This window comes from Phyllobates terribilis, unplaced genomic scaffold (assembly GCF_046119375.1).
Source record: "Phyllobates terribilis strain yellow unplaced genomic scaffold, ASM4611937v1 Scaffold_11__3_contigs__length_659146591, whole genome shotgun sequence".
Lineage (NCBI taxonomy): Eukaryota > Metazoa > Chordata > Amphibia > Anura > Dendrobatidae > Phyllobates > Phyllobates terribilis.
In genome coordinates, this window is record NW_027362771.1 from 542991168 (window position 1) to 543016551 (window position 25384).

At 43.6% G+C, this 25384-nt stretch overlaps 1 protein-coding gene across 3 annotated transcripts in view; it reads left to right on the forward strand.

Annotated features, from left to right (window-relative positions):
* The first annotated feature begins 4756 nt into the window (after nucleotides 1-4756).
* Nucleotides 4757-25384, forward strand: part of CAMSAP3 (calmodulin regulated spectrin associated protein family member 3) — a 106409-nt gene continuing 85781 nt past the window's right edge. For all 3 annotated transcript variants that reach the window (XM_073653914.1, XM_073653915.1, XM_073653916.1), the window contains exon 1: nucleotides 4757-5242. In XM_073653914.1, the coding sequence (XP_073510015.1) occupies nucleotides 5131-5242 (112 nt within the window). In that variant the 5' untranslated portion in view covers nucleotides 4757-5130. The remainder of the gene's footprint in view (nucleotides 5243-25384) is intronic.

A 25384-nucleotide genomic window follows, 5' to 3' on the forward strand; every position in this document is an offset into this window, starting at 1 on the left:
CATGCACCCCTTGATTATCCAACTCCAGACTACCAAGGGTTAATCAGGTTTCCTTTTGCTTAGGAATTGAGGGACAGGCCCAAATAAAATGTCCTTTTTTTCCATAACAAAAACACGCCCTTTTTTTTGCGGGTCTCAAGGAAAACGTACAATACAGAGGCACCACCTAACTGCATGGGTTCTTCAACCTCCACCAGTACTGGTTCACCCCCAGACCGCTCCCCCGGCAAAGGAGCAAAGGGCCCCAGAGAATGTGGTCTCACCCACCTATCCCGAAGGCGTCTATCAACACGTATGGCTAAAGATATGGCCGGCTCCAAGGACTCCAGGGTTTCATACACTGCCAAAGCATCTTTCAACCTTTCAGTAAGGCCCTGACAAAACTGGCTTCTGAGAGGCGGGTCATTCCATGTTGTATCAGTTGCCCATCTGTGGAATTCAGAGCTATACATCTCTACTGACCGATTCCACTGCTAAAGACGGCGTAGCTTGGACTCAGCCAAGGAGATTCGATCAGGGTCATCATAGATGAGGGCCAGAGGCCCGAAAAACTCCTCCACTGACTGGAGACAAACAGAACCCTATGGCAAAGAGAAAGCCCAGGATTGATGATCTCCTTGCAGCAGTGAGATCACAATCCTCACTCGCTGCTCCTCACCTCCAGAAGAGTAAGGACGAAGTTTAAAATACAGTTTGTGACTCGCCCCCTGGGCCGTGGGGCACGCGGATCCGGGCGATAGGGAGACGGTGGGGGTAGTAGTGGCGGCCCGGTCCCGCGGCTCAGGGTGGTCAGACCAATGGTAGTCTGCTATGTGCTTTAGATAATGTCCGACTACGCCACCCGTGGATTGCGGTTATTAGGAACCGCCGCTGCATGCAGACCGCTGGGGCTGATGAGGTGTGCAGCTAGGGTAGTGTGACTCCCCACAGGAAGAGTGCGGCCCCAGGGCAGTGTAGTAGATGGTGGGAGTGATGGTGGTGAGAGTCCCAGTACCGGTAGTGCCGGAGGAGCGAAGGAGCACACGGACAACAAGTTACAGTCCAGGGTCTTTACTCACAGTTCGTTTGTTCCGGGTCACTTCCGTCGGCAGTGACCGCCCGAGCCGTGCTGCGTCCACCAGGTGAGGGGCTCGGTCAACCCCCAGGCAGTTCAGGAGCATGGCACAGGACCCCCTTAAATCCTTTCTCTGGCCTGCCTCACCAGTGACCCACTTTTGTCCGGCTGCCGCGGACTTGTGCGGTTAAACGTGGGCCCCGTCCTCCGCTGTCCTATATGGTGCCTTCCTAGCAGGTTTGATGAGGTGTCGCACCAATAGATGATCACGACGACCGGTCTTTGGCTGAGGGTTGTTTCTCCTCCACCAACTTGGGATCCGGTACCCTTAATCTGCCTGACCCTGCACCCTGGATTCTCGTGGGTTCTTAGGGTCCCTTCCACCTTCTTGTTCCTGAGCCCTTCTGTTTCTCTGTCTCTCCTTCTCTTTCTCTGTTCCTTTCTGTTCCTTTCTTGTTCCGTTCTCTTGGAGCTGAGATGAGCCAGAATCTCAGCTCCCCTTCACCTCCTCCTCGGCCTCTCACTAGGCCCTCCTGGAGTAGAGCTCCTACAGAGCCTCTACTCCCTGTCTTCTCCTCTGGCTGAACTGACCCAGAACTAAGATGGTGCCCACCTTTTATACCTCCCTCTGACCATGAGCCCAGGTGACCAGCAACCAATGGGCTCCTACCTACACTCAGGAACCGCCCCCTATCTGCCCCTACAGCACTGGGTGTTCCACCCCTCCCTCCCCACTCCAGCAGGGACATGGTCGGTCGTGCCTGCACTTATGTCTAGTGGGAGCACCGTTGAGCTGTCCCTCGGAAATGGGGTGTGTGTGCTGTATGCAGCTAACTGAGTCCTGGTCCATACTCCATCCTTACCCGGGAGTGGAATATCACACCTCTGGACTGAGGTGCAATACCCCTGTAGCGGCCGAACCCTCGGGGCGCTACATTTGCAGGCCTCCTTGAACACAAAAAACTTGTCCCTACCTCCTGAAAACCAGTCCGGGAGGGCAACCTTGGGTTCAAGCTGGACCGGCCTACCCGCAGAGACCCCAACATTAGGGATCCCCTTTGTTTGTCTACCTTGTTGTCTTAGTTTCTAGTGGAGCGTGACCAGTGCTCATCCTTCCCCCTTCCTATCTAGGTCCTAGCTCTAGGGACATTCAGGGATTAGGTCTCCTGCTCGGCGATAGGTGCGGAACCTATATAGGGACGATAGGGTAGTCAGATTGATATTAGATCTGCCTAGGGGTCTCCACTCCCCCTTTCCCTAGTTGTTGGGCTCCCTTTCCCCTCTTCCCGTCATTGTACACTTGTTCCTTCCCTCACCTTGCGTGACACATACTGTGCGTGTGGAGGGTCCTGTGGTGAAATTCCCATGGGGGTATCATACTGTGTTTATGGGGCACTTTTGTTGGCATCATACTTTATGGGGGGGCAATGAAAGGGGAATCTAGGGGCTTCAATAGGATGAAAATTACTTTGTAAAAGATGCAAGTTGTAAGATATGCTCTTCTGTGACCCCGCTGAATATTAATTATTATTTTTTTGTTTGGTGGGGCCCAATTAGAACTTCTGCTATTGGGCCCCATGATTTCTATGACCTAGACTTGAGGGCTTTCACAAATTATTTCTCGGCATTTTGACAAGCAAAGTTTGCAATTTTTTTTTTTTTAAGTAACAAACCTAAAACTATAATGGTACATGTACAAATTGTGGATTAGATGCGGATTTTGAGCTGCATTTCCACATCAAAATCTGTAAGTTTTTGAGTTTGTTCACGCATTGTGTTTTGTTTTGTTTTCCTCTGCATTTTTCCACTCGTTTTTCTCGGGAATAAAAACCAAGCAGCATATTACAGTACCAGCAAAGCGTATGACATTACTTAAATCTCATACACATGCTGCTTATTTTTTCTGTGCAGAATTGAAAAATGAAAGCGTCTCTTCAAATTTGCAGCATGTCAATTGTTTCAGCATTTTTACTGCGTTTTTCTCCCATTCAAATAAATGAGGAAAAAAATGCAAGTTAAACGGTATAAAAAATGCACGCAAAAAATAAGGCAAAAATGTGCATATTTTAAGCAGCATTTTTCCTGGCAACACTAAAAAATCTGCTGCAAATACTAACCGTGTGCACATGCCCTTAGGCCATGTTGACGTTGCGGAAAATTTCCGCTGCTGATTTGGTCACAAATCCTCAGCAAATCTGCAGAGAGCATCCACATGTGTTATTTGCAGAGTTCATTGTGGATTTAGCTGTGGATTTCACCCTACCCCAAAATTACAAAAATTTTCGGTCAGATTTTTTTTTTTTCCAATGTGAACATGGGATTTTGAAAAAGTTATTAACTTGTATTGTACTGTTTATTACTGTATGAAATCTACACTGCAAATAATGGGTGTCGTGTGAACGTGGTCTTGCATGTAGATTAGTTTAGCATTTCATACCTATGATACTCTAGTCTATGGGGTTTTGCACGTCTGATTTTTTTTCCTAGGACTGAGTAGTTGGCGTAAAAAATCTGAGATGTCCTACTTTGATCCGAGGTGTCGGATCAAAATCGGCAATGCAAGTCTTTTGCTCCATAAAAAACAAAAAAACAAATTGGACTGCACTCGGATGACATCAGAGTGCAGTCCGATTTTCATAGATTGTCAGAATGGAGAAGGTGGAGAAACTTTTATTTTTCTTTCCACATATGAGATAAACTGTTGCCGCTCTGATCAAAATTATTGGACGGTTTTTCACGTATGAGGACAAATTGGTAATGTGACCCAACCCTTAGGGTATGTGCACATATTGAATATTTGCAACAAATTTTTCTGCAGTAAAAAAACAGAAATAATGCTGCCTAAAATACGTGCGTTTTTGTTGCATTTTCTGCCTGATTTTTTTTATGTGTTTTTACTTGCTTTTTTCCCCCCATTCATTCGAATTGATAAAAAAACGCTGCAAAAACGCTGAATGGATTGACGCTGCAGATTTGAAAAAAGAAATAAATAAAAAACACTTTGAAGTTTAAAATCTGCAAAGAAAAAATAAGCAGGGTGTGCACGAGGCCTCAGAAATCTCATTCCCTCTCCTGGTACTGTATAACGCTGCATTTTTTTTTTCCGCTGCAAAAAACATAAGGAAAAAAAATTGCTGTGTGTGAACAAGCCTTAGCTCAGAATTATAACCAAATCCGCAGTGGAAAATTTATCCGCAACGTGTGAACATAGCCCAAAACTGCAATGAATTCTGCAGAAAATAATTGATTTTAAACTCAAAAAATAATTTTATGAAAAAAAAAAATAAAAAATAAAAATCAGCACAGCAGGTCACTAATATCTGTGCAGAAAAAAATTCCAGAAAATGTAGATAAAATTTTTAAAATCTAATTCAGTTAGCTGATGCTGTATTACATTTCTACGTGGAAAATCTGCACCGTATGCATGTAGCCCAAGGAGAAGCAGTGAGGTCCATGTGACACAATGTAACAATAGTCTTCTGTTTGTACCTGATGTAACAATAATGCAGAACATACAAAGCCCTGCCCCTACATCTAGTGCCAGTGCACCCTATAAGCAGTGCCAGCCCCTCTCCAGCAGGATCTCCCTGCACTCTACAGAGAATAAGCAGCAGCCATGATGAATCACTGGCTTATTACCAGCCTGAGACTTCCTCCATTGTCCATTCTGAATTACCTGTTAGCAAAGCAGAGAGACTCCTCCCTGTAGTGAGGTCACATAGCAAGAGAGAGAGGGGGAAGGGAGGAGAGAGACAGCCAGCCAGTGCACCTGAGACAGCTGCAAGGAAGAGATCTCCAGCAGTGCTTGGATGCAGCTCTGCCCTGAGCCCCCCACATCCATCCTCCCCTCCATGTGGTGCTGAAGGACAGCTCTGCAGCAGACCCCCACTAACCCCAGCAAGAAGGGTGGGAGCACAGAGACCAGAGAGGGGGGATTATCCAGGCTGTCTCATTGCCCTTGTGTGCTGGGTGCACTGCCTGCAGGATTCCCTGTGTGCCCCTTCCCCATTCATATGCCCACCCTCCCCTGATGGGTCTTCTGCACTAAGCCCTGCCACCAACACAGGAGGACAAGGATGAAAAAGAGCTTCCTGGTGCCAGAGATTAAACCCTTGGATATATATGATGTACAGCAGGCCAGGACCTCTGCCTCTCTCAGCTGGCTCATCTACAAATGCTATGGCCAAGGTAAGGGGGCATCCTGCTGGTCTGCAGGCTACCCATCACTGGTGACCGCATGGTGGTCTGCAAGCCATCTCTCAATGGTGGGCCATCACATCAGGGAGGGCAACAGGGTTTGGATATATAATACCCAATCACTATCCCATTATATATTCTATCATAAATGGTGGCGATCATGGGTGTCAAATATACTAGATGGGTAGAAAAGGATGCCCACCTGGGTGCCATAGCTCGCCGACTCCATATGCTGCATAATATTAGATATGACTATGAACCATAACTGGGCATCGCCGTATGCCATGTAATATAGCAGGGGCATGGTCCATAGACTCTAATAAATATATATTATATAAATTTATGGATGATGCCCCTGCTATATTATTTCTTGTCCACCAGAATAAAAAAAAAAAAATTATATAATATAATATATATATTTTTTTATCTTGGTGGATAGCACCATATAATATAGCTGGGGCATCATCCATACATTTTATATATTAGAATTCATGGATGATGCTATATTATTATATGGCGATGCCCACCAGAATGTAAAAAAAAATAAAAAATAAAATAAATATGAAAAAAAAAAAATAGTAGTGAAAATAAACAAAAAAAATTATATATATATATATATATAATTTTTTTTTTTTTTTTTTTTTTTTTTTTTTTCACTACTACCAGTCATCATTATATTCCACTAGTCCATCCTTCCTGGCCTAGAAATTCTTGAATCATTCACATCCTATAGACACTGCACCTGTAATCCTAAATAATGTAGGATAACATCAGATCCCCATAGGTAAGTTCAGGTCTGGAGACCCACCCCATGTTTACATTCAGATACATCACGGATGACTTAGTTATGGCTATTTCATTAATAATGAGGGGTGTATCTGGTTAACCCTCTGTGCTCTGCTGTCTGCGCCTCCTAGAGGGGCTTTAATAGGAATTGACATTGACTTGGGTGACACTTTCCTCTTTTTGTATCATAATTTATTCATTTTTAATTCTAAATACGCCACTTTTTCTAATAATGCAATTCATTTTAATTAAAAAAAATATGGTCTACAAAATATTTTAAGTAAAAATATATACAAATAGATCCTACATACTACAAATTGTGTATGTACATAGACACATGCATGTAAGACTACAAAATATTATACAGTATAGAATGTAAAAATTCATGAATGCAATATAAAATATATGATTACAAGAGAGTATATAAAATACATTTAAGAAAAAAACAAAACATAATGTAAAACAACTAGCCCGGGCTGCGGTGAGGTCACTGTATTCTCTTTATGGAGATGTTTCCTGTATAAGAAGCCCTTTGTTTTACGGGACTTTTTTCTTATGTTAATGGTGGATGGATAATAACAAATAAATGTACCTGCCTCTCCCACCCTCAGCATGCACAGGGCCGCATCTCTTTACGAGGGGGTGGGGAGCGCTTTACAAGGACCTCTCCTTTCTTACAAAAAACCTTGTTTGCTGACGCCGTGGTTAAAATAATATTTTTTTTCTTTTTTTACACCTCTGTCTTTTGAATGATGGTTTATAATGGGGCCTTCCTATTGTTTGTGGCTCAGGGTGTGTCATAGTCATGGGGTCCTGGTTTCATTTTTTTTTTTTTTTTTATCTGTCAAAGATGAATGGGTTAATTTTGACAGCCAAGTGTATTCTGTATAGGCCAGAATTTTATTTATTTTTTTTCTTTTATGGTTTTAGCAGCATTGACATATAATCAATCAATCTATAGATCATCTACATATGTATATATGTCGGTATAGTCCCCTCCCGGTGACGACAGGACTGGCACTGACTCATGCGGAGCCCGACCCGTGGGCCGGAGCAGGTGTGATGTCACCTGTCACAGATGACTCGGTCATTCCAGGAACGTTCCCTATATTACACCGTTGACGCCTTACCCAAATGACTCGGTGCCACGTACTGACGTATGTGAATAGGAAAGGTCTAACCTGGACACACATTTCACATCTGTCTCACACATGACTGTATCATACAAGTTTAGCAATGACCGTAATGGTTTTAAAATGCCAAATATGAAGAAAAATGTTTTTACACCTTTTAGAAATGCACTCACCTTTTATGGATTTAAAGGACCACTGTATACCTAACTAATACCATAAGGCTGTGTTCACACAGAGCCTTTGAGACGTTTCAAAAATGATGATTTTTTTTAAGTAGAAATCTCTTCATAAATGCTTCTTTTTCGGGGAGTTTTTTTTTTTCTTTGTTTTAATTAGTTTTTGGAGCTTTTTGTTGATTTTGCTATTCCGTTTGGAGTGGACTCCATCAGGAGACGCTTCCAAAAAAGTGACATGCATTATTATTTTTTTTTCTCCCCACCAGCCATCTTTCAAAGTGGGTTTCACATAGAAATGAATAGGAAGGGTTTTCCAAACATTTTTAAGACCATTTTGAAGAGGTTCTTCTTAAAATATATAAACATAGTTTATGCAGATATATAGAATAAGAATAGTTTCCCAGGCATTTTGAGGAGGATTTTTAAGTGAATAAGTTAAAAAAAAAAAAAAAAAACCTGCTCAAAACATTTTGTGTATACCTAGCATTAGGGTATGTGCACACTAAGGGTTTTTTTGAGCAGAAACTCTCCAAAGCGTGAATCTCTGGCAAAATGTGGACAGTTTGAACCATGAGACGCCTGACCAAAGCCACGGGAAAGCCCACCCTAATGCCTAGTGCAGGCCTGTGGAGGTGGAGTGGACCACAGAGATGTTCTCTTTGAGATTGTACAAATTCTTACGATACTACTTCTTTATAATTCTGGACGTTCTCAGAACTTGACATGTTGTAAGAAATGTAGTGATCTTGGTGGCAGGCATCTTCCCAACCTTATCTCTGTAATTGACTTGAAGAACATTTCGCTAAGGCCAGTTTCACACGTCCTATGCCTATGAGGCTGTTGAGTTCAGGTCAGTAGACCTGGGCATCGCGATCTGAATTCGAACCATGGACGTTGAACATGTGGAACCAGCCTAACCCTCTGCTCAGATGATGGATGTGGACCAGAACAGGGAGCAGTACCTTAAGCATGTAGTGAGATAGACTTCGCCTGGCCGTCCTTTAAGTCCACGTGTTCTGCATAACTTTGGACTTTCTTGAACGGCAGGAACTTCAGAGAAGTTTAAACTGCCTGAGTATCTTAGTATAGTTTGCCTTTACCCAGTGCTTAGAAAGTATCAACCTGTGTGCCATTGAGATCTCTCGAACTTGGGCAACAACGGAGGAGACTTATCTATGGGAAAATCATGTTGTGATGTTGATTAATGATCTTAAAGGGAATCAGCCAGCAAGTTTTTGTTATCTAATCTGGGAACAGTGTGATGCAGGGGCTGAGACCCTGATTCCAGCGATGTATCACTTACTAAGCTGTGTTTCTGTTTCAATAAAATCAGCAGGAGATTCGCAGGACTAGGTGTCTCCTGCCTTCTAGTCCAACCACGCCCCCACCACTGATTAGCAGCTTTCTGTCGGTGTAAACAGCAGCCAATTTGTGATGTAGGCGGAGTTATACAGGGCTCAGCATTCTGAGGTCTGCTAGATCTTCAGCAGAGAAAACTGTGATTGTATCAAAATGACACCGTGCAGCCCAGCAAGTAATACATTGCTGGAATCAGGGTCTCACCCCCTACATCATGCTGCTCTCAGATTATAGTAAAAACCTAATGGCAGATTCCCTTTTAAGCTGTAGTGAAGTTGTCTTCCACGTAGTCCTAATGCCCCTTGGATTCAGTCTGATTCAGGCTTTCAGTTAATGGCTTGCATTTAGCCGATAGGCCAATCGGTGGTCCTTTCCTGTCCTGGTTAGATGGGCCAAGGAACGCTCTATACCTCTATACTCACGGAACCATTCTTAGTTCTTTGCGCATAGATCGTGTTCTCAGTTCTGACAATGACGATAATTAATAAGCAAGCTTAAAGGATGATCGCACCCTGTGAGCGAGTGTGGTTTTTTGTCGGTGGGATTGCCAGTTAGAGGCTCCGATAGTCCGGAGCAAGTGTTCCTAAAAATGCTCGTCACCCGATTGTTGGCTCTTCTAAATGGGCCATAATAGACCATTACCAGATCCTGTTATATCACTGTATAATGTTTTGGGTCTTTATTAGAATGGGTTTTCAATAAATGATGGGACCAGGAGGTCAAACACTAATACAGATTTGGGTTTCCTTCTTGAACCCTCAGTGATACTGTTGACCTTCTGTGGAGATGGTAAGGCTGGGGTCTCATATAATACGTTGCTCTTTCACGTCTACAAAAAATGACCCTCTTGGAACTTAGAGGGGTATTTCCATCTTGTAAGTGATGATAGATATGGCATCACTCGATGATCCGTAGTGGTCCGACCTGTGGTACTCCCACCCGCCCTGACAATGAGGGGCATGCATCGCTAGTGTAGCACTGAACTAGCACCTTTTTTTTATCCTTTGCACAGCATTGCCCTGGCACCCGTTATATAGGGGACTGCAGCACGATTAGGTAACCTGCTGTGCAGGCGGCCATACACGTGCGATAGCTGATGGCCCAGCTCTCACTGGCGCATCAGCTGTCTCTCCCTACTTCCCCATACACATGAACGCTCGGCGAAACATTCTTTGCAAATGCATGAGCCTTTAGAAGCAGACACTGTGCTAAACCACTGCTGAGACAGCCCAACACCTTGCAGGGCAATTGGCATTTGCCAGAGAACACCAAGATTGGCAGATTCCACACTGGCGCCCTGTGCTCTTCATGGATGAGAGCTGGTTCACACTGAGCACATGTGACAGACGTGACAGAGTCTGGAGACGCCATGGAGAGCAATCTGCTGCCTGCAACATCCTTCAGCATGACCGGTTTGGCAGCGGGTCAGTAATGGTGTGAGGTGGCATTTCTTTGGAGGGCCGCACAGCCCTCCTTGTGCTCGCCAGAGGTAGCCTGACTGCCATTAGGTACCGAGATGAGATCCTCAGACCTCTTGTGAGACCATATGCTGGTGCGGTTGGCCCTGGGTTCCTCCTAATGCAGGACAATGCCAGATCTCATGTGGCTGGAGTGTGTCAGTAGTTCCTGCAAGATGAAGGCATTGAAGCTATGGACTGGCCGGCCCATTCCCCAGACCTGAATTCAATTGAGCACATCTGGGACATCATGTCTCGCTCCATCCACCAATGTCATGTTGCACCACAGACTGTCCAGGAGTTGGCAGATGCTTTAGTCCAGGTCTGGGAGGAGATCCCACAGGAGACCATCCTCAACCTCATCAGGACCATGCCCAGGCGTTGTAGGGAGGTCATACAGGCACGTGGAGACCACACACAATACTGAGCCTCATTTCCTTGTCTTGAGGCATTTCCACTGAAGTTGGATCAGCCTGTAATTTGATTTTCTACTTAGAATTTGAGTATTATTTCAATTCCAGTCCTCCATGGGATATTAATTTTGATTTACATTGATCATATTTGTTTTATTGTATTCCATTATGTAATGAATAAAGATTTGCAACTGGAATATTTCATTCAGTGATATCTAGGATGTGGTATTTAGGTGTTCCCTTTATTTTTTTTGAGCGGTGTATATAGAGACCCTGACTGTATATTTCTTACATTTCTGACCATAAGGGAAGAGTCACACGTATAACTCTGATGAGGATACCAACACAATGATTGGACTGGCTGGGGACTCTCCTGTCCAGAGAGTAGCAGCAATTATTTCTATGCAGCTGTCACGTTTGGGTCAAGAGAGCCGCCAGCCAGTCCAAGCATTGCATTGTGATCCTCGTCCAAGTTATATGGCCATCTGACTCTTCCCTAAATGAGCAGAATTCCTAAAGGGGTTTTACAGAATTATACAAACATGATGGCTTTTTTCCAAAAAAAAAAAAAACTGCACTACATCTGTCCACAAGTTGACTGATATTACAGTTCAGCTCCTTTAAAGTGGATTGGACTGAGCTGCAGTCCTGCATGCTGTTTTACGGGTCTGGCACCATTTTAGAAGAAAGCAGCCATGTGTCATGTGTCTGGGTTCAAGCACTTGAGTCTGGGCTTTATGGTCAGCATCTCTGTCCGCCAAGCCACAGCGGATACACCTTTTCTCCGGGTGTTTAGTTTCTGTTACCGTAAAAAGACTGAAGCAAGGATAACAGGTGTTTTCATTTACTCATTTGTCTGCCCTATCACTTTTCAGTTGCAGCTTTATATACCTTCCCCTTGCTGGTATTTCTTGCTCATGATGGTCTCATTTGGATGTCCAGCCATACTGCTGTAGTTTGAGCTAGTCATTGGTTTGATCAGCTAGGGTTTATCTATTTGCTGTTTTTGTTCTTTACCCTGCAGCTATCTTCTGTTACTTTTTAGGAAGTAGGTGACATATTTTCTATTTCGTGGTTTGTTTTACTCAGGCTGAGATCTTTCTATTTCAGCACACTTTCCCTTCAGTAGGTAATTTACACTCTCTGCTCTGCCCTCTGGTTCTTTAGGAGGAATGTGAAGCGCTCGACGGCCTTTCAGGCGGCATAGGTCCGAGTTGCCACCTTCTAGGCTGTGGTTAGGGCTATCTCAGATCAAGCAGGAACCACTATGGACTGCGGGGTCAGGATCTCTAGTCTGTACAGGAACCGACTGGGTCAGTTTCCGTTTTTAGTGTGTTGCCCATCAACATAACACCATGTTTGTCTAATGCTGGAAAACCCCTTTATGATTGGGTACAATTTCTGACCATCCTTTAGAAGCAATTGGGTCTGTTCTTTACCTTTGCTGTGTTCTGTGTTGAAAGAATCATCGCTACAAAGAAACAATATACCGGTATATTAAAAAAAAGAAAAAAATCAGCCTTTTTATAGGGAGGTAATTAATGGGTTGGAATGTGTCAGGGGGTCTGATTATCCTCAGATGCTCTTGATAGATTTCTTGTAGAGATATCCCAGTAAGATTGAGACATGATCAATAATTCTCACCCCGTCCTCTATAACCCAAGTCATGTCCTAAAACGAGGGCTATTAGCACAGATCTGCTGGGCACTCTTCTGAGCCCCCTTTCTCCTCTATGGTGGCATCCCTCAGCCCTGATCTGTCGGCATGCAGTTTGCCTCTTTTCATCCTCTGGTGGCCCAGTTAATGGAGTATTCATGGATTATGTCTGAATTTATGTCTGCGGTAGAGAAATTAGATTGCAAGCTCCAGTGATGGCTACGTATAATATACGTGTGCAGCTAATGGTATAGATGGCTTTTCGGCTGCGGTATGTATTGAATGGAGGCTGTCGTCTCTACACTGCGGTACACCCCCCTTGTATTGTGTAGGCAGATCCTGTGTAGCTATGCATATGATGATGACGTATAGCGGCTATGTACGGTGTGTCGTGCTGTATACGCTCTTCCTATGAAGCCCTGCATGTGCTCGGTGATACTTTGCCTCCCTCCTCGTCTTCCTCTTTGTTCTGTGTCCATGAATTAAACATTGCAGATTGTGGCTGCTGTGCAAGCTGAACCCTCTGCGGGCCGAGTGTTGCCACCCCACCATTTATCTTCCTGGATGGCTATAGGATTTCTGCCTTCCTTTCACCTCCCGGCCATTGATACATAGGCAGGTGTAATGTACCGCTATGTTCCATGCCTAAATGTCAACTGAAAAAGAGACAGGTTTCCGGCATTAATTGGTTAGATCCTTCGTGCAATAACCAGCACTCACATTTTTCTAAAAAAAAAACAAAAACAAAAGAAAAAAAAAAAACTAATGTTTTAGATTTATGGTCAGTAATCACTCAACCTGAAGTTTAGTTGTCTCTTTTTTGCTTAATTTTATCTATAAGATACTGGCTGCTCCTAAGTCACCAGAAAAATGGAGCAGTCGCTTCTTTTAGCCACTTTAGCCTGACGGAGCATATACATACCAAGTCGTTTTGACACGCTAGTGCATTATCGTCTTTTTTATTTTTATTTTTTTTTAGCCCTTTTTCGGTTGGATTCCAGGCAGACGTCATGTGCACATACCCTTGGCATGAAAGTTGGGGATCTATTTAATATGGTGGGACTGGGAGTTGAGGCTCCATTAATTATGGTGGAACTGAAAATTGAGGATCCATCCTGTATGGTGGCACTGAGAATTGGGGGATTCATTTGATATGGCTGACTAGAGAGTTGGGGATCCATGGTGAAAGAATTGGAGATTGAACAAGTGTGTCCACACGTGGCGTTTTTATTTCATATTTTCTGCATGTATTTTGAGTTTTTCTGCATTTTTTTTTTTTCCCCTTTTTTTGGTGTTTTTGCATCACCATTCAAATGAATGGGTGAAAGACGCAAGTTAACACGCTGCAAAATATGCACGTAAAAACACAAGCAGAAACTGCTGCAAAAATGCAATATGTGAACATAGCCTAGGAATTCCTGAGACTGAAAAATGCTGGTTACAGGGCTGTGTATAGGGAGTAGCGCTGATACCTGAGAAGGGAAGTGACTATATGATAACATAGAGGAGTGGGTTCTTTGGAGAACGTGAACGGAGTGCGCTCTGTATGTAGAAGGTCTTTATACTCGGTTACCTGTATATTAGGAGATGCTGAAGTCTCTAGAAGTAATATTATAGAGGAGTGTAAGGGAATTCTCAGCGTTCTGCTGATAAACAGGACATTGTTCGGGGAGATACAAACTATCCAGTGTCAAGGCCTGATGGCAAATGTGACCTACAAAGCTACAGTGGGTTTAATGTGCAGATATGGACGGCTCTCCAGGACTTCTCCCTATTGCTGCCCATTCCTGTCGCCCTGCGTTCCCTCCCTGGGTATACGGAAGCAGAACAAACATCCAGGAATTTGCATGGACTTTGAATACAGAGCAAAGTGTTTACTGAGTTCTGCAAGAGATACATATGGACACATGCAAGGTTACAGAGCATGGCGGCTGAATGTGCATTTATAATGTATGCAGAAAAGGAGATGCACCAGATACGGTATACGTGATCACAGGGATATGGAGCACGCGGGTGTATACTAGAGATACATGTAATCACACGGGGTTATTGAGTATGCGGGTGTGTGTATATATAATATACCGGCGTGCTCAGTAACCCTATGTAATGATTTGTATCTCTAGAGTGTATGTACATACACACACATTACGTACATACACACACACACATTACGTACACGTACACACACATTACGTACACACACACACACACACACATTACGTACACACACACACACATTACGTACACACACACACACACACATTACGTACACACACACACATTACGTACACACACACACATTACGTACACACACACACATTACGTACACACACACACATTACGTACATACACACACACACACATTACGTACATACACACACACACACATTACGTACATACACACACACATTACGTACACACACATACACACACATTACGTACATACACACACACATTACGTACATACACACACACACACATTACGTACATACACACACACATTACGTACACACACACACACACATTACGTACATACACACACACATTACGTACATACACACACACACACATTACGTACATACACACACACACATTACGTACATACATACACACACATTACGTACACACACATACACACACATTACGTACATACACACACACATTACGTACATACACACACACATTACGTACATACACACACACATTACGTACATACACACACACATTACGTACATACACACACACATTACGTACATACACACACACATTACGTACATACACACACACATTACGTACATACACACACACACATTACGTACATACACACACACACACATTACGTACACACACACATTACGTACACACACACATTACGTACATACATACACACACATTACGTACATACACACACACACACACATTACGTACATACATACACACACATTACGTACATACACACACACATTACGTACACACACATACACACACATTACGTACATACACATACACACACACATTACGTACATACACATACACACACACATTACGTACACACACACACACACATTACGTACATACACACACACACATTACGTACATACACACACACACACACATTACGTACACACACACACACACACATTACGTACACACACACACACACACACATTACGTACACACACACACACACATTACGTACACACACACACACACACACACATTACGTACGTACACACACACACATTACGTACGTACACACACACACATTACGTACGTACACACACACATTACGTACGTACACACACACACACACATTACGTACGTACACACACACACACATTACGTACGTACACACACACACACATTACGTACGTACACACACACACACACATTACGTACGCACACACACACATTACGTACATACACACACACACACATTACGTACATACACACACACACATTACGTACACACACACACACACACACACATTACGTACGTACACACACACACACATTACGTACGTACACACACACATTACGTACGTACACACACACACACACACACATTACGTACGTACACACACACACACACACACACATTACGTACGTACACACACACACACACACACACATTACGTACGTACACACACACACACACTACGTACGTACACACACACACACACTACGTACGTACACACACACACACACACATTACGTACGTACACACACACACACACACTACGTACGTACACACACACACACACACTACGTACGTACACACACACACACACTACGTACGTACACACACACACACACACATTACGTACGTACACACACACACACACACTACGTACGTACACACACACACACACACATTACGTACGTACACACACACACACACACATTACGTACGTACACACACACACACACATTACGTACGTACACACACACACACATTACGTACGTACACACACACACACACACACACACACACATTACGTACGTACGTACACACACACACACACACACACATTACGTACGTACACACACACACACACACTACGTACGTACGTACACACACACACACACACTACGTACGTACACACACACACACACTACGTACGTACACACACACACACACACATTACGTACGTACACACACACACACACACTACGTACGTACACACACACACACACACATTACGTACGTACACACACACACACACACATTACGTACGTACACACACACACACACATTACGTACGTACACACACACACACACATTACGTACGTACGTACACACACACACACACACACACATTACGTACGTACGTACACACACACACACACACACACATTACGTACGTACACACACACACACACACACACACATTACGTACGTACACACACACACACACACACACATTACGTACGTACGTACACACACACACACACACACACATTACGTACGTACACACACACACACACACACTACGTACGTACGTACACACACACACACACACTACGTACGTACACACACACACACACTACGTACGTACACACACACACACACACATTACGTACGTACACACACACACACACACTACGTACGTACACACACACACACACACATTACGTACGTACACACACACACACACACATTACGTACGTACACACACACACACACATTACGTACGTACACACACACACACACATTACGTACGTACGTACACACACACACACACACACACATTACGTACGTACGTACACACACACACACACACACACATTACGTACGTACACACACACACACACACACACACATTACGTACGTACACACACACACACACACACATTACGTACACACACACACACACACACATTACATACGTACATACATACACATTACGTACTCTCTATGCATAAATGTCATCACACAGGGTTAATGAGCACAGGGGTATGTATGTGTATAGATAGATAGATAATATATCTCTATATAATATTATAGACACACATGGACACATAACATGCCGCAGTGTATGGGGGTATGCATGTATTCGTTGTATACATGTACATGCAGGCCATGTAACTGTATGGCTGTTACGTGCGTATACATTTGTAATATATAACTTGCTTAGCAGTACACCTATATCATCTTACTAGATTGCGAGTATATGTGTTTACATGTAGACACATACCCGCCATGTAGTTCAGCATGTTATGTGAACATCCTGATAACAGTCCACAGCCATCGATAGAATCCATCTTCTTCATAGCCTGGTAATCTGGCGCCATGAGGCACAACTGTACAATAAACTTTGATCAAGTGGCTTAAAATAAACTTTAAAGAGGACTGGTCACTTTCCATGAATATATAATTTCCTTACCTGGTGTAAATGCCGCTGTTCTCCTGAATCTGGTGCTGTTTTTCTTTCGTTCCTGCGCCTCTCCGTTCCTGAGATAAGGCCTTTTCTTCCTTTGGATATAAATCTAGTCAGTTTAGCCAAGTGGGTGTGGTCAATTCATATCAAAGCACACGCCCACTTGTATAAAATGACTACATTTATATGCCGGAAAGAGATGGCCATATCTCAGGAACGGAGAGGCGCAGGAACAAAAGAAAAACAGCGCCGGATTCAGGAGAACAGCGGCATTTACACCAAGTAAGAAAATGACGTATTTATGGCAAGTGAGAGGCCTTTTTTAAAAGACTTATACCAGCCTATAGGTCCACAGAACTGTAACATGTCTGCAGCAATCGTGGTTATATAGGAATAATGAGTGGAGCGTCCTATATAACCTAGTTTATTACTGTGGTAAAACAATCGATAAGACTCGGGTCAGAAACAGAGGAAAGTTTATGATTACAGGAACCTTGCGGACACATCTGCATTCTCCTGCCTCCGAGATGTGATCCATAGACGTAGAAGAAGGCGACTTACTGATAACTAACCACAATAATCCAACACCGGGCGGAGAATATTATTAATAGCTTATACTGGCTCTGGCTGGGTGACAGTGCAAGAACCAATCATTAATGAAGTCACCTGCTAGCTCACATGTGCCTGGTGTTACTGTAATACAGGATTACAACATCCCCCGGAAATCGGGCGAAAGCCAAATGCCAGCCTTTCGTTCTTTTTTCATACTCCACCTTATTCATACACCATCAATTCTACTGGCAACCAGTACCGTTCTGTCATGGCATGTGTGCTTGAAAAAATAATGAGAGAACTTCATCTTGAAAACTGAATTAAGGACATTGAAGGTTCTTCGATTCCCTTGTTTGCCTCTGATACTTCCCATAGTAGTGTGATTGGGTGGGGTAAGAAAGCCATAGGATGCCTATATTATCTCAATGAATGGGACATGGCAGGTGTCCTACTCCAATCAACATGCAAAAGTTTCCCAAATGGCGACTAACAATGACAGACTGGTACAGAGTGGGAGAGGGCCCTGCCCTTGCGGGCTTACAGTGTGCAATATAATGGGGAACGAGACAATATGTTAGGGGATTGCGGCAGCTCTCGCGGTGGTGAGGTAGCCATTGAAAGCTTTCTTGAAGAGATGTGTTTTCAAGTTCCATCTGTGTCTCACATTTGGAACCTTCAATCGGACGTGTTGGGGCACGGAATTCCAGAGGTTATGGGATGCTCAGGAGAAGTCTTGGAGGCGATTGGTTGAGGAACGAGTGTGGAGGAGAGAGGAGGTCTTGGGTGGGACCGGAAAGTACGTGTGAGGAGATATTGAGAGATTAGTTCGGCGATATAAAGAGGAGACAGATTATAGATGGCTTTGTAGGTCAATGTTGGTAGTTTGAACTTGTTTCTTTGGGAATTGGAAGCCAATGAAGAAATCTGCGGAGAGGCAGAGACATAGTGAGGGGAGAAGTGGACTAATCGGGAAGCAGCTGATCTCCAAAAGTGTTATCTTCATGACTAGTAGGGGTCAGTTGATCACCGAGATGACTTCTAGTTCTTGTATATGACCCAAAGCCCACTGTCCCTCATCTTTTCCACCTTGGCGCATGTGAAAAGATTTACATTTATGTATGGTTGGATTCAGAGTTTTCATAATGATCTTTAATACCTCTCAAAATCAAATATGCCTCACTAACATGTCATGGAGGCAACGAATGTTCAAGAGATCATGATGGATATCATCTTTGTGGACAACCCTAAAATATATATATTATATCATTCACCAATGAAGACCAACAGGCCTACAAGATTCTTTGCAAGCCTAGAATTGTACAATGCTCTGTTCATCCCAGAACAGAACAATTAGTGAAATCCTTGACCTGGATTTAATGTTTCTAGGAATGTTGGTCTAATTGAGTGAGGGGGGTAGTGTTGCCAAATGATGGCAGTTAACCAAGGTGCCTTATTGCCCCTGTACATTCTATACATGTAGAAACCCTCTTGTCTGTCGATAGAAATAATGGGAATTTCATCCTTCTTATACGGTTGTGGTTTACTCTCCACCTTCTCCTCTGTCTTAATAACAAACATGTCTGCACTTATCTTGCTCCTGGTGTTTTGTGAGTAACTTTTTCCACGCTCGGCCTTCCCAGTCCCTGTTCTCACACATGTGCGTTGTTCTCACAATAGATCTGTGTACTATGTGGATATCTATGAAGGTGGCCCTGATATTCTATTGCGCTTTTGTCACCACCCATATGTATTAGATATAGAAGGGATATGGTCTAATAATCTTGAATATATTCGACCTCTCAGGGTAGCACAGTTGGAAACAATGGACCCCTTTGCAGGAACAGAATATGGTCTCCTTGCTCACGATGATCTTATCATGGACCCCTTATGTAAATTCCTTTAGAAATTGTTCAGCTCACTCCCTTACGTGTAATATAATACAGTCAAGAGCTAATCTAAAGGTGGCAGTGGGTCTCTCAACCTTTCTGTGTTCCTGTGAGCTGGATATGGTGCTTTCGCCCCGCGAACACTCATCTGGCGTGGAGATGGTCTCTAATATTTTATCTCACTCTCTTTCTACAAAATCTAAATTAAAGTCCCTTCTTACATTGTGAGTTAAGGCCCATTTGGCGGAGCTTGGTCGATCATTGGTCATTTAATGGTCACGAACGGCAAGAAGTAAATGGGCCTTTACCCAGCTAGCAAAAAGTCATGAAGCCAAACTGCCCAAAGGCTCAATAAACCTTAAATAAAGTTGTCTGAAGAAGACCATATTGGCTGGAACGGCCAGGTGATGATGGTGAAGATGAGGTTGGCAGACGACCAATTTTTATTTTTTTTTCCCTGGAGATGAGCACCAGAGGTGCCTGATAGCGGTTTTCTTCTCTCTCCCCAATGAGAACACACACATGCTTACCTGAGCCGTGTGTATGTAGGGAAAGGGCTTGTGCACACAAGTATTTGCAGCGTTTGTTCAGCGAGTACCAGGAAAATGTCGATTTCTGAAATCTTATGCACATGCTGCTTCTTTTTCCTTTTGCGTATTTTAACCATCAATCTGTTTTTTTTTCTTCCAAATCTGCAGCATGTGAATTCAATAGTGTTTTTCACCCATTTAAACCAATGGAGTAAAAAAAGCATGTAAAATCAAACCAGAAAGGTCAAAAACATGCGATCAGTATGCCCAGAATCAAACAACAAAAACCAGACGTGTGCAGATACCCTTACTTGCGGATATGGCTTCGGATTTCACCCTACCCCATATAGTATGCATTGAATAGGGTAAAAACCGCAATAAAAAACTGCAAATGGATACATTAAAAAACACGTGTATTGTACTCTGCGTTTTTCATGCCAAGAGACACATTTTTGGTGCAAAAAAAATCTGCAAATAATATGTGCACATACTATGAGGGTCTTTTTCAGGTGGGTCCGCTCCCTAACCTTCTTAAAAAAAACTCCCAGGAAACGTTCTCCTCTCTGAAGACACTTTATACAGTACAATACAAGACGATGGGATGATTTTTTTAAAAAACAAACAAAAAAAACTGCTGAAAATGACAAAGTGCTCGGAAAACGAAAAATAAGACTCCTCGTGAAAAAGTTTCCTGAAGCGTCTTCCTCTTGGAAAAGTTTTTGGGTTAAAGACATCGTGTGCACATACCCTAAAGTTTGAGCACCTCTGATCCAAGAGGTGCATGACGACTTTGATTTATCAAATTTGGCATGTCCCCACCTGCGGTACCATAATGCAACAGCTGCGGTGGCCGGCGCCAGGCATGATGTCCCTAGTGCCACCCACAGTGCTCCCAGCTAAGACCTCCTTGCCCTTATTCTTCTGTAGGAAATTACAAGTTCAAGGTAATCTGGAGTTATTTTGCAAAATTGTCAAATTTTGCCAAAAAGTAGACCAGATTGGTGGCATCATTTATTTTAATGGTTGGTTAGAAGCTATTCAGAAATCTCTCCACAGATCCTACAAGCATGAGGGCAGAGAACAAACCCAAGTAAAAGTATTACTGAAAAGATATGGGACAGCAGGACTTGGTGCTTATTTGCCCCATGTGTTTAGGGGTGTGGAAACCTTGTTTTACTCCATCGCCTGACATTGGGGTAAATGGGGGTGTAGTTGAAATACCATGCACATCCTGTGGTGCTGTTTTTTGCAAGAAAATGGCCATGTTTTCTAATCCTAACCCAACCTTTTTCATAAACACTGGTCTAGTCCTAAAAATCTCTATCCTATTATATGTGTGTAAATTTTTATCATTTTGTCAAGTGTATAAAGTGTTTACCTTGGCTCAACCTGCAGACATTAACCAACTGATTTATATAAATTAATCTCCATGTTGACATGTCTATGCTACGGCCCATTAGACTGTCAGCTCTTCAGGGTGGGGAGTTGTATTGTCTCATATCCAACAGGTCTGGCAAGGAGGGTTTTGTTGTCAGTCGTCACCCTTTTGTATGAAACGTATGTTTGATTGGTTGCCGGTGATATCATACTGGGTGTAGTGCTCACAGGTGACAGCCGAGAAGTGGGGTGTGCTGTTAATTAATATTGCCGTAGGCCTGAGTGTTTAATTAATCGTAATAACCAAAGGGCTTGTTAAATCTTGCCAGGAATATAAACACTGGGTTTAAGAGTGGTGTTCTAGAAGTCTACAATGGCTGAAACAGAGTCCTAAAATGCCTTAACAATTACAGTACCAGAGCCCAAAGGCTGGGTTTGCTGATAGTAAGCCTTCGGCAGGGCACCGCAATGGGCACAGAACTCAGGCTTGATGGTGTTAAGTCATATCTGGTTATAAATGTGGAGGAAGCAAGATGACTCTTCAGTGTGTTGGTGGAATTATGTAGGGACTGATTTTGGTTGAAGGAGCAATGTGAATCTTGTCTTGTGATTTCTCTTTGTTAATAAAAGACTTATGAGATAATGTTATGTCCCCAGACAATCCTCGAAAGAAGATCTCAGTTTCGTAAAAACCCAATAGTAAAATTAAAATTGACTTTTCAGGAGGTTGGCCTTGAACAGCCCCGTGTAAAGGATTTGCCTAATTATCTAAAGTATATTGGGGTCACTTGACTTTGCCCTTAAAGGCAGATTATACAGAAAAGAAAGATCAGTCATGTTGGATATCGGCATGCCTGTTCCATATATTCTAAGGAATGTAAGCTGCTGAAAAAGGATTCCAGTTCATTGCCCATTCTCGATTGAAAGAACACGCCCTTGTCTGGTGTCTAAACAAGCAGCTCATCCTAGAACAGGTAATAATCTGGACAGTACATGTAATGCTACAATGTACTCTAGTTGCATTACTGAAGAGTCACTTGGTGCAAACCTGGGTAAAAGTGCGGCTTACGGGCCACATCCGGCCCTCTGGCTGTTTCAGTCTTCCAGTCCGGCCCACAGATCCAGACAGCCAAAGGGCTGAAAACAGTGGACCACAGGCTGCACCATGCCCTCCCTGGCTTGCTTCCAGTTGTCACTACTATATTCATCCTTAGGATACAGATAGCAGTGAATACATTGGTGGAGGACGGAGCAGCCGACTCTTTCCACCAATTGGCGTGTGCGACTGACACAGCAGACATGATGATGTCACTTCATCGCGTCTGCTCTTCGGAGAGTCAGTGCATCGGAGATTGGAGCAGTGAGGCGGGGGAACTGGAGCGAGGAGAGTGTTATGTTCTGCTACCAAAGCTAAGGAAAGAGAGGAGATCTGTCCCTACTATAGGACTCAGCTGAATCCCTACGATGTAACAGGGAACCTGATCCTGCGATCAGACCTGCTAAAGTCCTAATCTAGTCTGTACGGAGACCTATAGATGTGGGGAGGGAATCCCTACAAGTACTAAGGACTGGGAGGAATATGGGACACCTCCTAACAGAAATAGTAGCAGACAGACGAACAAACAAAATAAATAGAACATAGAGGTCCGTAGACCAAGCAAACTAACAGAGCTAGATACAGAGCACAGGCTAGCTAGAAAGTAGATATACAATGAAGTCCAGCAAAGCCAGAAGGGCGGAGCAGGATTAAATAGGCCAACAAGGTCATGTGACCAGCAAAGGAAAAAAAACCTAACAGCAAGGTTCTAACAGTACCCCCCCTTCTAAGAGGATCCTCCGGATCCCCTAGGATCAGGCTTATCAGGAAATCTCCTGTGAAACGCTCTGATAAGTCTGGACGCGGAAACATCATCTGACCTCACCCAAGAGTTATCCTCGGGTCCGAAGCCTTTCCAGGCCACAAGATACTGCAAACTACCTCTATACCGTCTAGAGTCAAGGATGCGAGAAATTTCATATTCCCCGTCCTCCACCACCGGAGGAACAGAGGCAGAGGCGTCACCATCCGACACAACAGCTTTTTTTAACAGAGAGACATGAAAGACCGGATTAATTCTCCAGGAGGTAGGAACCTCCAACCTAACAGCAGATTGGTTGACAACCTGAAGCACCTTAAAGGGCCCTACAAACTTGGGACCCAATTTCTTAGAAGGAATCCTCAACCGCAGATTCCTAGAGGACAACCAAACCATGTCACCAACAGCGAACAAAACCTCCTGTCGTTTCCTATCAAAGTAGTCTTTAGATTTTCTGTTGGCCTCCTGAAGATTACCACGCACATCCGTCCACACTCTTTCCAAATCACCGGAAAAATTCTCCTCCTCAGGCACGGCAGATCCCAACTTGGAGAACGACCCAAACGACGGATGTCTCCCAGAACAACAAAAAAAAGGCGAACAACCAGCAGAAGAAGATGTATGATTGTTCAGAGCAAATTCGGCAAGTGGCAGAAACTCAGACCACCCCTCTTGATTGTCTGCCACAAAACAACGCAAGAACTGCTCAACATCCTGGTTTTTCATTTCTGTCTGGCCATTAGATTCAGGATGATATCCGGACGAAAACGACAAATGAATTCCCAACCTGTCACAAAAGGCACGCCAAAAACGAGCCACGAACTGAGGACCCCTATCAGAAACAATGTCAGTAGGAACGCCATGAAGTCTGACAATTTCCTTGACAAAGGCCTTAGCGAGAGTTTTAGCGCAGGGCAGTTTGACGAAGGGAACCAAGTGACACATCTTGCTAAAACGGTCCACGACCACCCAGATGACAGTAAAACCCTCAGAGGGGGGAAGGTCAGTTATAAAGTCCATAGCCAAATGTGTCCAAGGAGCACTGGGGACCTCCAAAGGACAAAGTAACCCCGCAGCAGGAGTATGTGAGGACTTAGATCTAGCACATATAGTACATTGGCGCACCCACTTAATGACTTCCTTCTGCCATCCAGGCCACCAAAAACTGCGACCCACCAGTCTCTTGGTCTCAGAGATTCCGGGATGACCTGCCAACCGAGATTCGTGACACTCAACAAACAAATCTCTCCTAAAGGTCCCAGGCACAAACAACCTCCCATGAGGAGTGTTAGATGGGGCATTCTCCTGAGCTTTAAGAATCTCATCTTCCAAAACGGAGTCTAAAGCAGCTATCACAACACCTTCTTGTAAAATGTTTTCCTCTTTCTCAGCACCGACTATGGGAGAAAAACTGCGAGACAAGGCATCCGCCTTAACATTCTTAGTACCAGGGATGTAAGTAACGGAGAAATTAAACCGCGAGAAAAACAGTGCCCACCTAGCCTGACGGGCATTCAGGCGCTTGGCAGCATCAAGATATATCAGATTTTTATGATCCGTAAGAACCTGAA